This window comes from Corvus kubaryi, unplaced genomic scaffold (genome assembly GCF_017639235.1).
Source record: "Corvus kubaryi isolate FWS band 111438036 unplaced genomic scaffold, C.kubaryi_AGA036_p1.0 37397, whole genome shotgun sequence".
In the NCBI taxonomy this organism is placed as follows: domain Eukaryota; kingdom Metazoa; phylum Chordata; class Aves; order Passeriformes; family Corvidae; genus Corvus; species Corvus kubaryi.
The window spans coordinates 16,760,480-16,775,727 of record NW_024581136.1 but is presented as its reverse complement, the minus strand read 5'-3'; the positions used below and the strand labels follow the sequence as shown (position 1 = coordinate 16,775,727).

General features: G+C 42.1%; 1 protein-coding gene across 1 annotated transcript in view; it reads left to right on the top strand.

Annotated features, from left to right (window-relative positions):
• The window catches only part of FNDC3B (fibronectin type III domain containing 3B), a 186,112-nt gene that overhangs the window by 144,293 nt on the left and 26,571 nt on the right, over nt 1-15,248 (top strand). Inside the window, exons 15-22 of the mRNA XM_042041887.1 lie at nt 1,385-1,523; nt 2,066-2,137; nt 2,644-2,762; nt 3,532-3,637; nt 4,599-4,771; nt 6,835-6,948; nt 9,237-9,386; nt 13,019-13,299. Coding sequence (XP_041897821.1) covers nt 1,385-1,523; nt 2,066-2,137; nt 2,644-2,762; nt 3,532-3,637; nt 4,599-4,771; nt 6,835-6,948; nt 9,237-9,386; nt 13,019-13,299 — 1,154 coding nt within the window. The remainder of the gene's footprint in view (nt 1-1,384; nt 1,524-2,065; nt 2,138-2,643; nt 2,763-3,531; nt 3,638-4,598; nt 4,772-6,834; nt 6,949-9,236; nt 9,387-13,018; nt 13,300-15,248) is intronic.

Below are 15,248 nucleotides of genomic sequence, written 5' to 3'. Positions count from 1 at the left end.
AGAATGCAGCAAACACTGTGAGGTGCCCAGCCAGCACAGCTGTCCTCCCCAGCACAGGGGCCTGTCTTCCCCTGGCAGACAGAAATTGAAGCATTTCTGTCTCATATGTCCATGTGGCTGGTTCTGGAGCTGATTTTTAGCAAGTGTTGGTGTCTTCTACTCTGTGGATGCTCATAAACACAGAGCCCCCAAGAGATGCTCTGGAGTCTTACTGCAGACATGAAGTTCAGTCATTTTCCTCTCTGATGCTGAGGTCTCTGATCACAACGCAGTGCTGGGTGCTGCTGTCGAGGAGAAGGCAGTGGGGTTTATCCAGGATCAGCTATCCATCCATCCATCCCCAACTGTCCACTGCAGTGGCTCCACAAGATGTGCCACCTGGGCTGTGGTGTCCCTCTGGAGATGGCCAGAGGCTGTGTGTGCAGCCAACAGCTGGTTTCTCTATGTCTTAGTATATTCAGGAGCAACAAAAAGAAAACTTTACCCAAAGATTCCTTTAAATCATAGAGTCATAGAATGGTTTGGGTTGGAAGATCACCTGATTCTAACCCTCCTGCTGTGGGCAGGGACACCTTCCACTATCCCAGGGTGCTCCAAGCCCCATCCAACCTAGCCTTGAACACTTCTGTCCATGGGGCATTCACAGCTGCTCTGAACAGCCTGTGCCAGGGCCTCACCACCCTCACAGGGAACAATTTTTTCCTGCTCTCTGGGACAGAAAACCCTGTGAAGTTGCATGAAGAACTACCCAAAGAATTGGGAAGTTTTTTGTTGTCACTCCCAGATGATGCCTTTTAGCTTAGTGTTGTAAAGGCTGCTGTGGCTGGTGAGAGAAGAGAACCCTTAGTGCTCCTTTGCAGTCCTGCTTTCAAAATAAACATGGATTTTTCAAAACTGCGTTGATATCGGAGCAAATTTGTAGCCTGGTGTCACTGGCTACAGGCACAACTTTGTTCTGACTTTTAGTTGTGTGATTACTGATACTCTGAATTACTTAGTTGTAAATAGCAATTTGAAATACCTCCAAAATAAAAATAGCAAAGTTATTGTTATAGTTCTTTTTTTTTTCTTTTAAGAGAAAAATACTGCAAGTTAACACAGTTATTTTAAAAAGTGACTTTTTCTTTAAAGGAAAAGCCAGCCCTGTTTTTATCTTAAACATGTCATGATGTCTTGCTGATGGAGAGAGGGGAAGAAATCACTGTGGTTTGTAAAGAAACACCATGACAATCTTAATATCTGTTATTAGAACCCCACACACTTTGGGATGTGGCATACTTTCCAGTTTGGTGGCATTTGTGCAATTACTAGAAGTAGTCTGATGCAGAACTGCCAGAAAAGCAGTTGCAATGAACAAGGGCAAAGTCACTGTGTTCTGTTTCAGCTGTTTGCTTCCAACGTGGAAGGGAAGAGTTCTCCCAGCGAAGTGTTGGTCTGCACAACCAGCCCAGACAGGCCAGGACCTCCAACCAGACCTGTGATCAAGGGGCCAGTAACATCTCATGGCTTTAGTGTGAAGTGGGGTAAGCCAGTTCAGATTGCTGTAGCAGAGCTTTTTGGGCTCGTAAGAAAGTCAGATAAAACCGTGTAAATACGTGTTAGAACTTAGATTGTTCATGCTGCTTCTCAGTCTAAAGTTGAATGTGTTTGGAGAGCTTGAAAGCTTAATTTTTTTCAGTACTATAAAAGGTGTGTAGAAGCTCTTGTGTGTTCAGAAGCAAAAATGTTGTTTTGTTTTTGATAAGCTTGCACTCAGGTGCATCTTCAGGCTTTTCACTCTCCATTTCATGTCCCATTGAAGTTTTATTCCAGCTGCTTCCTTTATCAGTGGGACAAACCTCCATGCAGCTTCTCTTTCAGTGTTTTTTCCATATGTTTTGTTTGGATCATCAATATCCAGCAGCCTTATTCTGATTCCTGCTGAAAACTAACTTCTGTCACCCACTTCTGCTGCATATAACTTGGTGTAATTAATGTGGAGGAGTTTGTGCTGCATCAGAAATCAGAAACAAGTTTGGTAATTGTTTTGTTGTCTTTCACTCCTATTCTTGTCCTATTTTTTCAGATCCTCCACAGGATAATGGTGGTTCAGAAATCCTAAAGTACCTGCTGGAGATTTCGCAAGGAAGTCCAGAAGGTAAACTTGGGAAAAGTTGTCTCCATTTCAATCCAATGTGGTTACTATAAGGAAGTCCTGACTCTTTAGGCTATTATTGTTATTATCATTGATCCCCTAATAAAGTGATTGAAACAGATTTATATTTTGTAGAGTTCCTGGGTGAGTTTGGGTTGGATTTTGGGAAGGTTTTGTAGTGGATTCTTTAGGTATCCTCTTTTCACTAATAACGATAGTATTTTATGGGTAAATCTAGAAATATTTTAATTTATATTTGTGTGCACATATTTGCACATTTATACGTTATATATAAGAATTATTTATTTATATTTGTAAGTATATGTATTTGCATATCTTTCTGTGTGTTTTCTTCAAGTGGGAAATAATATTCATAGTGGTAGTAATACTAATGATTTTCCTGAAATACATCACTTGTGGACAACCACATTGAGGATTTTCCTTTCTTCTAGACACTCTTAAATGTGTTAATTTCCACTTCTCTAAACTTGGGTATATCTTACTTTTAGCAAATCAGTGGGAAGTGGCCTATAGTGGCTCAGCTACAGAATACACCTGTACTCACTTGAAACCAGGCACTTTGTATAAACTCCGGGCATGCTGTATCAGCACTGGTGGACACAGTCAGGTGGGTATTATCTAATAATAAGGGCTGTTGGTTTTATGTTTTTCAGATATTTATCTGCTATTTTTTGTAAAATACTTCTGCTTTCTAAAGAAGGGGAATGTTTTCCCTGCAGCACAGTAAAACTACACTGATTGCAGTTAATCTTACGCTGCTGAATTTTAGATTTCTATGTGTACCTAATTTTCTTTTCAGCAAGCTGCAATTTAGTGAGATTTGGTTTCCTCAAAACCAATCTGTAGTTGTTTATATTTACATTAGAAAAGACCATAGTGTTCATCTGGTGTGGCCACTTGCTTGAAAAAGGCCAGACTCTAATGTGCTTGACCCTGTATTGACTGGAGATGCAGAAAGAGGTAGTTTGTTCTAACAATTACCTTTCATATGGCTGAATTGTTTAAGTGTTTGGGTTCCTTTTTTCAGCCCCTGATTCCTGTAATTCCCTTCTTTGAGTTAAATTGACTTCAGTACCTATATTCTTATTCCTCCTGCTTTGATTTTTTTTCTCATTTAAGATTGAATACTTTAGGCCTTGACATAATTTTAAAACCAAGGAAAACTAAAATAGAGAGCCCAGTTTTGAGAATGCTAACGAAGGAGCTCTATTGTTTGTATTTGTAAGTAACAAATGCTTGACAGCATCTCCTCTCCTTTGTTGTTTATATAAATTTCCCTGAAGTGGTGGGTGTAGAAAACAATTTCCCTGTAGCCATGGCTTGCTTTGAAGGTGGTGACTGTGCCAGTGGGGTAACTGGGCTCTGTTCTCTCCCAGTGCTCTGAGAGTTTACCTGTCCGTACGCTGAGCGTCGCGCCGGGGCACTGCCGCCCGCCCAGAGTTCTGGGCAAGCCGAGGCACAGGGAAGTGCAGCTGCAGTGGGGTAAGCCAGCAATCCTGCTGCTCTAATGCTTTGCTCCTGGTGGTCAGCTGCTCATCTTGCCTCAGCCTTTGTTTCTGCTGCTTGTGTCCTGTGCACTGGGAAGTGCACAGCAAAGTCCACTGGAGTCTGAGCAAGTCTGAAGTGCAGCTTCCCATCGACTGCGGGGGCTCAGTCTTGGATTTCTGAACTCAGCTGTCCTTTAACTGTGCTCCCATTTTTTTTAGTGAGGACCTGCCCTTCTCGGGGCTATCAGCTTTATTAGAATGTCCATCTTCTTATTTCAAAAACACAGTGTGTTTCAAATTCTTTTTTTTTTATTCCTTTGCAATATTGGCTTGGCAGAAGCGTTTTGCTACTTCTAATACATAACTTTTCAAAAATTTGAATTAGAACATATTGAGGGTTTTGGGTGGCATTTAAATCCTGATCCACAGTATAACACACATAATCTATTGGACCCCTGTTATTTTGCAAAGATGTTGGACTACAGTCATGGCACTAAATTGTCAAAAAATGCATATTTTTCAGAATATGAGGCACGTGCCACTTTCCCACAGTGTTTTCTTTACAATGTTAATCTTGCAGCATCCAAGTGTTTTTGTGGCATCATTTGTTAAGCCAAATTCTGGATAAGTGAAATTTCTAACTGTCAAATACATTCCAACACCAGTATAAAAATTCACCCATATGCTTCCTGGAAGCATTTTGCTGGCCACTGTTTTTCTGATCCCCCCAGGCAGTTAGATTCTGTGGTACTGGCTTGTAACATAACATGCAAGTATTATCAAGTACATTGTTTTCATGGGCAAAAAAAAGGTGCCCACAACGAAAGAGATACATCTGTGTGTGTGTATCTGTACAAACACACACATTATATACATTTCTGTGGTATATGAAGTTAAAAATGGCTCTTCCTGGCACACTCCATAATGTTATTAACAAATTGCATGATTTCTTTTAGATGTCCCTCCGTCAGAAAGCGGCTGTCCTGTCTCTGAGTACAGTGTGGAGATGACAGCCCCTGAAGAAGTTGTTTCTGAGGTGTACCATGGGCCTGATCTGGAGTGCACTGTCAGCAGCCTCCTCCCCGGGGCCACGTACAGGTTCCGAGTGCGGGCGCTGAACGACGGCGGGGTACGTGCGCTGCCCTGGCACCGCTGGGGCTGGGGCTGAGCTGTCAGTGCTGCTGAGCAGGAGGGGCAGGGGCAGATGGGCAAAAGAAAAACCAGGTGATAAATGCTTTAAAGGAAATTTGGAGGAAGAGCTGCAGTTTTAGACCTGGGTCTCTTTTAAAAGGGGGTTTTAGGTACTGGTGCGATTTGACTGGCCAGAATCAGCTGCTCCAAGATGTGCAAAATCCCTGCTTAAAGTCATAGCTGCTTGCAAGGAGGATTCTGTTTATCTTCACTCTGCGGCATTTCCTTCTTTTTGTTTTAAATCTAAAGTGTATAAAAACAAGAACTGCAATTTCACCCAGGTGTTAGGTTTTGAGGGAAACACATTCCTGATGATTTTCTTGTTTTAATTTCAAAAAAATACATGCTTTATAGAGTCTGTGAGACTTTTTTGTTAAATTATTTCCTTGGAAGAAGTACCTTCCCAAATACATCAGAAATTCTGTTTGATGTCCATGGAGATCTGCTGAAAGATCTTTTTCTCTGAGGTTTGGGTTGGTTATGCTTCCCTTTGTGTCATTTCAGTGGTGTTATATAAAGTCCCAACAAAGCTGCATGCATTGATGCGTTGCTTCCCAGGAAATCTTGATGACAAACATAACACAAAGGTCTAAAGTTATTTGCTTACAGGGAGAAGTTCTGTTAAAACTTTACCTGGGTATTAGAAAAATATGCAAGACTGTTAATCTCTTTTGTCATAAAAATACTCACTGTTTTGTTTTTGTGAAAAAGTAATTAAATGCACATGGAAAGATTAAATTTGCTTGCTGGAATGAAAGACGTTGCCTGCCTGGTAGCTTTGAATATATGATGCCTTGCTTCCTTTTTTTTTTTTGGCAGAACAGTTTCAAAGCATTTCTGGTTCCAGTCCACCCTTTGTTAAATGAGGGGACTGGTTCTGGTTTGGCTGGGTTTTTCTACCAGGTGCAGAACAGGGGAGGGTATCCTTTGCCAGATTCTTCCTTGAAAACAGCAGAAGTCAATAAATGAGATTTTTTGACACGTGCATTCTTTGTAAGACAAAGCAATCAGTGTTGGCCTTTCTTTGATGGCAGATACTGACACGTCTGCAGAGAAGTTTTCTGGGGTTCATCATTTCTGTGTTGTTTGGCCTTTTGTAGTGGCTCATTTTTTTCAGGCTCACTAATACTGCATTACAAAATAAGTAAGTATCAGTGTTACTCCTCTTAATTGCTTCCAAGTGAAGTTCCTTTGTTCTGGAGAACGATTTCTAATTAACTTGGGGATGTACTGAGCAAACTTCACTCTTCCACTCAGGAGGCCTCAGAAAGGCTGTTTCAGTGCTATCTCCTGTCCTCGCACTGCTGGCTGAAGCCAGGTTCCCAGACTCCTGAAAATTGGCTTTTTTTTTTTTTTTGCTAATATGCATTTAAATTATTCTCCTACCACGGGCTCAGGAGTTGTCTGAGCTGAGCTGCCCGTGGAGCAGAGCGTCCACGGCGTGTGTGCAGCATGTCCCTGCACCTTGTACCAGACTGGGGCTCCAGCATGTCCTGTCCTTCTGCAATGAACTTGGGCAGGCATTTTATGCAAAAGAAGCTGGATATGGACTCCAGTATGCACTGTGCTCTTGCTGTGCTCCTCTTTATATCCATGAGAAGCCGATTATGACATGTGAACACGCTGTGCTAAGGTAAGGCAGAGGGACACAAACTGTTCCTCTGTTACTGAGTGCTCATTCTCACTTTTGGGCAAATTGGAGGTGGTTTCTGCTTTTGTGGGCTCTTGCTGCCACACAGGAGGATGCACAAAGGATGTACATGCTCTCAGCTTGTTCCTGAGCTCACCTCACACTTCAGCTCGCAGTCGTTTGTGTGGTCTCATCCTGAGCTCTGGTGTTTGGTGCTGGGTGTTGGAAGCCCAACCTGTCTTGGAGAAAGTTCAGTGCGCTGAAAAAAGTTCATGTGCTGTTCTTGAAAAGCCCTTGAGGGCTTTGAGATGGATGTACACCTGTATAATAATAATAATAATAATAATAATAACCACCTTGTTCCCCTCTAGTACGGGCCGTATTCGGAGGCGACAGAGGTCACCACAGCAGCAGGGCCACCAGGCCAGTGCAGAGCACCTTCCCTGTCCTTCCTGTCAGACACACGAGTCCTGGTGAGCTGGGAGGTGAGTCAGGTGCCCAAGGTGTTTAATTCCACCTTGCTTATCCAAACCAGTATGGTCACCACAGAACTGAAAAGCGAGCTTGAGAGCTGTTTACTGGTCTGGAACTATCTTTTAATGCAAGGAAGCTCTTCGTAGAAACTACTGTGTTGTAGAAAAATCATCTTCTCTACTTTGCTCTGAAGAATTGCATAAAGTTGGTCATGAGTCTTCCAGACTAGGATTCAGACACAAGACCTCCTGCACTGACATCAGATGATAGGAGTGCTCTGCAAGCTTTGAGCACATCAGCATGTTCTGAATTGGAATTATGAAGACAAATATTTGATTTTGGCTGGAACTGGAGTCTCTGATATGAAATTAACTCCCCATAAGTGCTTACAATGCAGGGCTTTTTCCCCCTCAAAAATTGTTTGTCTCTTCCCCAGATACATACTTTTATTTCAGTTTGTGTGCATTCCTCCTCTGTTCTCTGGCATCTTGGGCATTGGGCTCAAGATAAGTGCTAGCTGAAGTGCTGTGGGGATGATTGGTGCCATTAAAAAAAAAAATGTTGTGTAATTAAGGCAGAAAAGAAAGGATGTTGCCATAAATAACACTGTGGTGTGGTTCAGTGGGGCTGTAGTTCTGCCACAGACTTAAAATGAGAATCTAGCAGCCATTCCTGCCCTGCTTCTATTGGGCTCCTCCCCAAAACAATGCCCCTGTTGAGAAGTCACTGGCATTCACAAGATACTCAAATAAATGGATTGTGCTAACAACATATCTAGATACAAACGTAACCTGCATTTAATTTTATAACAGACACGTGTACTTGGTACAGTTTGGGGGTATTAGTCATTTTTGCAACTAGAAATTGCACTGAACTTTCAGATGCTACCTTTTAATGGTCAGGGATTTTCTCTCCCCAGCCATGAAGGGATGCAGCAGTGGTTCTGGTAGGCTCTCTATTTATTTGGAGGATTTATATTTGTTTATTCTAGCTAAAAATGAAGCTGTGGTTTGCAGTGGTTATGTTTTCTTAAAGAGTGTCATTTTTTGGCTGATATGAATAAGAAGGAAAAACAGTGAAGCACTGTGGAATCTGGCTAGAGAGCATGCTGTGGTGCCTACTGTGATGCTTTTTTTTTTTTTTTTTTTACACATTGTTCTAAAATCTGCCTTAGGAACTCTGAATGTTCCTACTCAAACAGCTGGAAGCTCTGAGGCAGCCAGAGAAGCCCCTGTGCCCTGTGCAGGGTGGTCGCTGTGGTGTGCAGCAGGGCTCTGGATCCTTGCACTGGAAATTACACCTTGCCTGTCATAATCACCAAGTCCCTGTGGGCCACACTTCTGCAGGCAGAGCTTCCCTGAGCTGCTTCAGGCCACACAGTACAGCTCTAGGTAGTTCTGCTAAAAACACTGAATATTTTGGGTTGGGAACCGTGCTGTTTTGCCTGTATTGGCTCATCCTCCAGCACATTCTGGCATTCATTTTGTGTTCCCTTAAATAAAGGGATTGCTGGGAATATGTGGAAGAGGACAGGTTTAGATTAGATATTGGGCAGAAATTCTGTATTGTGAAGGTGGTGAGACACCAAAACAGGTTGCCCAGAGAAGGTGTGGCTGCCCCATCCATGGAAGTGTTCAAGGCCAGGTTGGACAGGGCTTAGAGCAGCCTGGTCTGATGAAGGTGTCCCTGCCCATGGCAGGGGGTGGAATGAGGTGATTTCGAAGGTCCCTTTCAACCCAAACCATGTGATGATTTTGTGATCCCATGGGAATCTCACTGTGGATGTGAATGTGCCAGGATCCACACTCCCAGGTCCCATTCCGGGACTGATGGTGACTTCCACAGAGAACCTCAGGCCAGCTCCTCCCTTGAGGTGGTTCTTTTCTTAATACGAGTGACTGCTTCAGGCTCGAAAGGCCAGTGCTTCCGGAGCTGTGTTTTGATCTAGCTGCACTAGACTGATGTCTTTTTTATGTTCTCCATGGTTGAGCTTCTGCCAAGCCAGTGGAGAGACAATTTATTCCTGAGTGTCCTGATGGAAAGCAGAGTAGCTGCGTACGCTCACTCTTTTCTCTGAATTTCAATCAGGTAATTTTTGTGGAGAATTGTCCTGTTTCAGTAACCTCTTAGGGAACATTAACTCAGTACATTTCCATTTGCAGCAGTAATGGTGTATTAATTTAGAAATAAGGGTGGTTGTTGGGGTTTTTTTCCCATGTACTTTATTCCTTCCCTGGTGAAACACAGCAATCTGAAGTGCTCATTTCTGAACTGAACCACATAAATATTTGTATTGCAGAGTCCTGAATGTTCTGGTGCTGACATCTCTGAATACAGATTAGAGTGGGGAGAAGAGGAGGACTCTCTACAGCTTGCATATAGTGGCACAGAAACCTGCTTTGAAATGGGTGACTTGGCGGCAGCGGCGCATTACTGCTGCAGGCTACAGGTACGGCAGGGCTGCGTGCACTGCCCCCTGAGATCCAAACAGAGTTCCCTTCCACTCCTGTTCTTATTTTTATCATTATCCCCTCTGAAGTTATGTGCTCTCCAAGGCAGGAGGAATGCACATGTATTTTAAGCAATGCAGACTGATGTGTTACTTAAAAATTGCTTTCGTGTTTTGTTACTTTCTGTGGCTAATGCTTGTAACAGCCACCTTCCCCTCTGACACCAAAACAGAATGGTAATGGTTTAAAAAATTTTTAAAAAAGCATTCATTTTTTTCGTGGTAAGGTGATTAAATAATATCTACCTCCCAACTGGATATTGAAGATTTCCCTGGCTTGAATAATGAATTCCAGCATCTGTTTAATTTATCAAGTAAGGCAAAGCAGCTGAGTAGGTTCCTGTCTGTATAGGAGATAGTACCTGCCAGAAAGTGAGTTCTCATCTCTGGCATTTTGTCTCCTAGATTTGTGAGATTTGATCTCATATAGAGTCTCTATATGATTTATTTTTCTTTGATCTCTTTCTCTCCTATTTTCAGTAAAAAGTAGCTGTTAAAGTATATTTTGTATATCTGTATGAAAGTAAAAATACAGGACATTTCATCCTTCATCTACTGATAAATAAATGGAAGGTAAAGCAACTGGGAGTGAAGTAAAAATATTTTACCCAAGATACTCTTCCACAAGATATATTTGTATGTGAAGACAGAATACCACCACTAATCCAACCCAAATACCCACCCAGCTGGTAACATGTGGACCACCCAGGGTAATTTCTTTGATCAAGGACAACATGCTTCTGTCGAGTGTTTCCTTCTTATATTTTTTTTTTTAACAGGATATTGACTTTTTTTTTATTTTTTGGGAAGAAGGTTTTGAGGAGCTGGCCAGCAGCCCAAGAGCTCAGGCCCCAGCAGCTCCAAGTGCACTCAAATGTATTTTGTGTCTTGGCCAGAGCTGGTCTGTACCTTGCTCTAGCACTGTGGGGGAAGGAGAAGAGGGAATGTGTGAGTGGCTGGGAGATGTGAGCCAGAAAGTGCCTCTTGTTCTGCAAGAGGGAGAGCATTCAGCATCTGCTGGCAAGAGAGGAGACTGTGAGACCGCTGCTGCGGGGAGCCCAAGGAAAATTTCATGTTAAAAATGGAAACAGCCAGCTGTATGCCATCTTTGATTTCCAGTGGGTGCTTATTTCAAACTGCCTGCCACAAAAATGTTGCACAAATCCACTCCGTTTTTAACGCAGCCAGTATAATTTAATCCATAGGCAGCAGTTACAGGAAAGGCACAACAGCAATGAGACATTTTATTGAAGCCTGTGAGTGACTCAGGTATTACTTTCTAGAGAGCTTCATCTTCTTGATCTGATCCTCTGTGTTATATGAAAAAGAATTTCTTACAAGAGATACTGGAATCTTCAAACAATTACACAAAAAACTCCCCACAAAGTAGATAAAACAGACAAAGAAAGAAAGTGAAATAGCATCAGAAATTTTAGTTTATTTTATCTGTTACCAGCTTTAACAGAAGAGTCTTTTCCTTTTTAAAAACAAAGATTCCCCAAACCACATTTATTCAGCCTCCTAATAAACGCGCAGTATTGCTATCTAAATCTACAGTAACTCAATAAAAGAAGGATCTGAGGAATCAGGCATATCTAACTGCAGGGCAGACAAGTGTCTTCACTATTGCTCAACTTTTTTCTTGTAATGAATATTCCTGAAAACAACAGTGGCTTCTGCAAAGGGAAATATTCTGTCATTTGGGGGTGGCAGGGGAAAGCAGCTAGGCAGCAAAGCCCCATCAGTTACAGTGATGAGATTGTCCAATAAAGCAGTTAAAAAACACCACTGACAGTAAATTGCTTGAAGCAAGGTACAAATTGCCAAACAGTGGTTTAGAGGCAAGACAAATCATATCATTGGTAGAGCACAAAACAAGGCTCACTTCTAACAGCTCCAGGAGCGCTGCACTAAATAGAAGATTTCCCCAGAGCAGGATTTGTTTTGAAGGGCTTTTTAAAGGCTGACAAATCTAACTTTATTATCTCTTTCTTCAATTGAACAAAACACCTCCTGGAAAAACAGAACATGGCTTTGTGGTTGTATTATGCAGAGCAGAAATTAGTTATTCACTGCAGTTAAGCATAGATTAGAAATCAAACAATTGTTTGGTGTGTCCTATCGTTGCCGTCAGAGTCCTGCTGGCAACATGGATTTTTGAATTAATTGTAATCTGATGGGAGACTCTGGGCTAACTTTTCTGAGTGTAAAGGAAATCTGGAGGGTGCTGGGCAGTATCAAAGCTGTTTCTGGAGGCCTGTACTTTCTGGACTCTTGTAGTTTGTCCTGTACCATGTTCTATAAGCTCTCCCCATACTTTGTGTGCTGGCAAGATGCGGGGCTGTGTCAGGAGGAGCCCAGCCAGCAGGTCCAGGGAAGGTGGTATTGCCCATTACATGCCATTCCTGAGAACCTGGAATACTGCATCCAGGGTTGCTCCAGGCTCCAGGTTGAAATAGGGATGATCAGATGAGATAAAAAGAAAAATATGATCAATGGCTGTGCAGGCAGTTAAAGATCTAACAGTGGTCCGAGGGGCTGTGCGATTTACATACCTGGAATTTTTCAGGACCCAACTGGAAAAAAAGCTTGAGCAACCTGGTCTGCATTGTCTGACCCTGGTTGGAGTGTCAGGTCAGGCTAGATGAATCCCCTTCCAGCCTGCATGGTTCTGTGATTGAGTGTATAATAATCCTGAGGAGGTGACATCAGTCATTCCCTAGGCAATTCCAGTGCAGTGGGTACAGCTTTTGCCACTGGCTGAGTATCAGCTGATAAAACCCCAGGCCTGTACAACTGTGCCGTGCTGGGCTTGCAAAGACAACAGCCCCTAATTATTGAGCAGAAATGGGCCAGGTTTTCAAACGTGGTTTCTGCTGGGATTCAGGATCTACCAGTTAGGATTGGAAGCTTGATAAATTGTTGCTCTCCTCTTCTGTGGGAGGTACTGAGCTTTGTGGTGTGGTAATGGGTTACGAGTTTTCCAACTTTGATTCTGTGGTTCTGGGGGAATGTGAGTCATCGGCTTAATGCCCTGAAGAGTTCTTATATTCTTATATCAGAAGCTTTTTAGCATGAAATTAGTTATCCATTTTCCAAATTAGGAACCAGGGTAGTTTTTAACAAGCCAAATATCCCCTATCTTTAGGGATATTTTGCTTGCATAAAGCATCTGATGGGGCACCCTGCAGTATACTGGGCACTTTGTACTGGGTAGCTCAGTAATTTGGGTAGCCAGTTTGCTGAGCCAACATTATGTCACCTGTCGCTGGCAGCATGACTGTGCCATCTTCCCTTACTAATCAAAGTTTGCCACTGATAGAAAGGTTATTAAATATCTGTTAGGGAAAAGAGAAATATTCTCCAGTTTTTCAGAGACATTTCTGAGTGACAAAGGAAGATACTAACTCCCTAGGAGAGCAGAGGTATGAGTCATGCTTTAGAGAGGAAGCCAGCAGTGCATATCCTCTGAAGAATTCATGCGGCTCTTCCAGGCTGCACAGTCCATCATTATGAACCTGACACACACGTGAAGGAGAACATAGGTAAATATTTTTTGTTTTCACACCCAGGCCATTAACCAGGCTGGAGCTGGACCCTACAGCGAGCTGGTGACCTGCAGAATCCCCGCGTCCGTGCCTGATGCCGTCTCCATCCTGTCCGTGCTGGAGGATGAGCACGTGGGTGCCTGCCAGCCCTCACCCTCTGTGTGTCTTGTACTGAGCTGGGAAGAGCCAAGCAGTAATGGGGCTGAGATCACATCCTACAACATCGACCTGGGGGACGTCAGCATTCCCGTGGGGAACGTGACGAGTCACATCATCGAGGGTTTGCTGCCCGAAACCTCGTACCGGTGAGTGCGGCTTTGGGGACGGGGCAGACAGCACACAGCTCAGTTTGACTGCAATGAAATGCAAACCAACAACCCAAAGAACCAGCCTAGGGAGCACAGGAATCTGCAGTCATTCCTTGATGGAATGAATTGTGGTAGTTCATGTTCAAGTACTGTTTTCTCCCACCTTTTTTCCTCTTTTCTCCTCTCCTTGCGTTATCTCTGACCTTTCCCCCTTTTTTGAGTTGCTCTGCTAAGCTATGGTTACAGTGCTCATAATAAATTTAAAAATAAATAATAAATAATTAAAAACAGTGTTACAGCTCATGTTTTTTCAGCTACTTGGAAGTACTATTCCAAGGGATTAAATTACTAAATTATTGATCCCTGTGTAGGGTTAGCAATTTTCACACAATGAGCTTTTTTTTGTGTAGCTACAGCTATTTTTTGTCTCTGATATATGGAGATTAATGAAAAGATGATCTGAATTTTAAACCAATTTATATTGCTTCAGAGTCTAAATTGCTAAGTGGCATTGCCAAAATTTTATTAGTTTAATGTTCAGGCTTATATGCTTTCTCCCTAATTGCTAATTAAGAAAGAAAAATGGTTCCGTGCAGGCAGTGAACAGCAATACAACACAATATGTGACAAAAGCAATTCTATTTTAAGTACTGTTCTAATAAAGACTGAAATCTGATCACAGTTTTAAAATTAGATATGGCACAGACTTGCTGTAACATTTTTCTTTTTTTTTGCTTTGTATTCAAGGTCACAATCCTACAGGTCTTGTATGTGATAAGTTAAAATTTTATCCTGTACCCAAGAAAAGAGAACCTGTTGTAGCAAGGACACACATACACTAGAAGTTATTTAAAGTGAGGAGCACACATTGCTTGCTCACAGATCATTCATATAAAGTTGAAGAGTTTGTCTGTGGATTGGTCACCCAGCTGTGGAAATGCATTGTCTTTGGGCAGTCTCGTGTTCCCTGGTTTCTCCTCAAATGTTTGTTCAACCCAGAGCTAAAAAAGCTGAAATGGGAACTTTGAGCAGCTCACTCAAGACAGAATGTGCCATTTAAATTCTTCACCAAAGTCTTACTTCTTCAGTCTCTTTTTTATGTGGTTCTTGGTTGTCTACAGCTTCCTTTAGGAAAATGTCATCTTCAAGGCCTAGAAATGGAGATTGGGATGATATTTTTTTTTTGCATTCTTGTTTCGTTATTTTGTAAAAAGCACCATATTAAATCACAAAGTTTTAGTCAGGGATTATGCCTGTCTCTGGTCCAAATGAAATAACTAAAGCCACAAGCATTAACTGTGCTAAATATTGTTATAAGACTAAGTTCCTACCAAAAAAACCCCACTGAAGAGCACAGACAAGTGCATGACTGATCAGAAGTAATAATGTAGGAAAGCTCTTTTCTTGCATAAAATGAGAGAAACCCTATATCTTAAATCTCATTCCTGTCAGGGAAGACAAGTGACTGCAGTTGGATTGCAAATGCTCCTCATCAATAGTTTGAAGTATTATTTTGCTAATCAAAAATAGATTTGTCAAAGTGGTTTGATCATTAACTTTTAAACTGATACTTCTTCAGGCATATCTTGACACCTGTCTTTGATCAGGGAGTGTCTGCCCTGATAAATCCTTAAGGCACAGGATTATCAGGCTATGTGCTAAATGTTTTCTGCCCTCCCTGGCTGAATCAGAAGAATGTTTCAGAACATCGCTGATCCCGTTCTCTCCTGTTTCTTCACTGATGAGTCTTCTTTTCATGTCCATTTTGTTTAATACAACCTACTCTTCTCCCTCTCAAGAGTTTATTCCCTGCTGTGTGTAAAAGCAGTGAACATATTTTTCCTAGACTAAACAAGCCAAGTGCTACTGGGTTTGAGGCTCTGAACTCCCTTGCCAAAGTTTCAGCAGAATTTGGAGTAAATCAGCAAAGGATTTATATGTTTCAG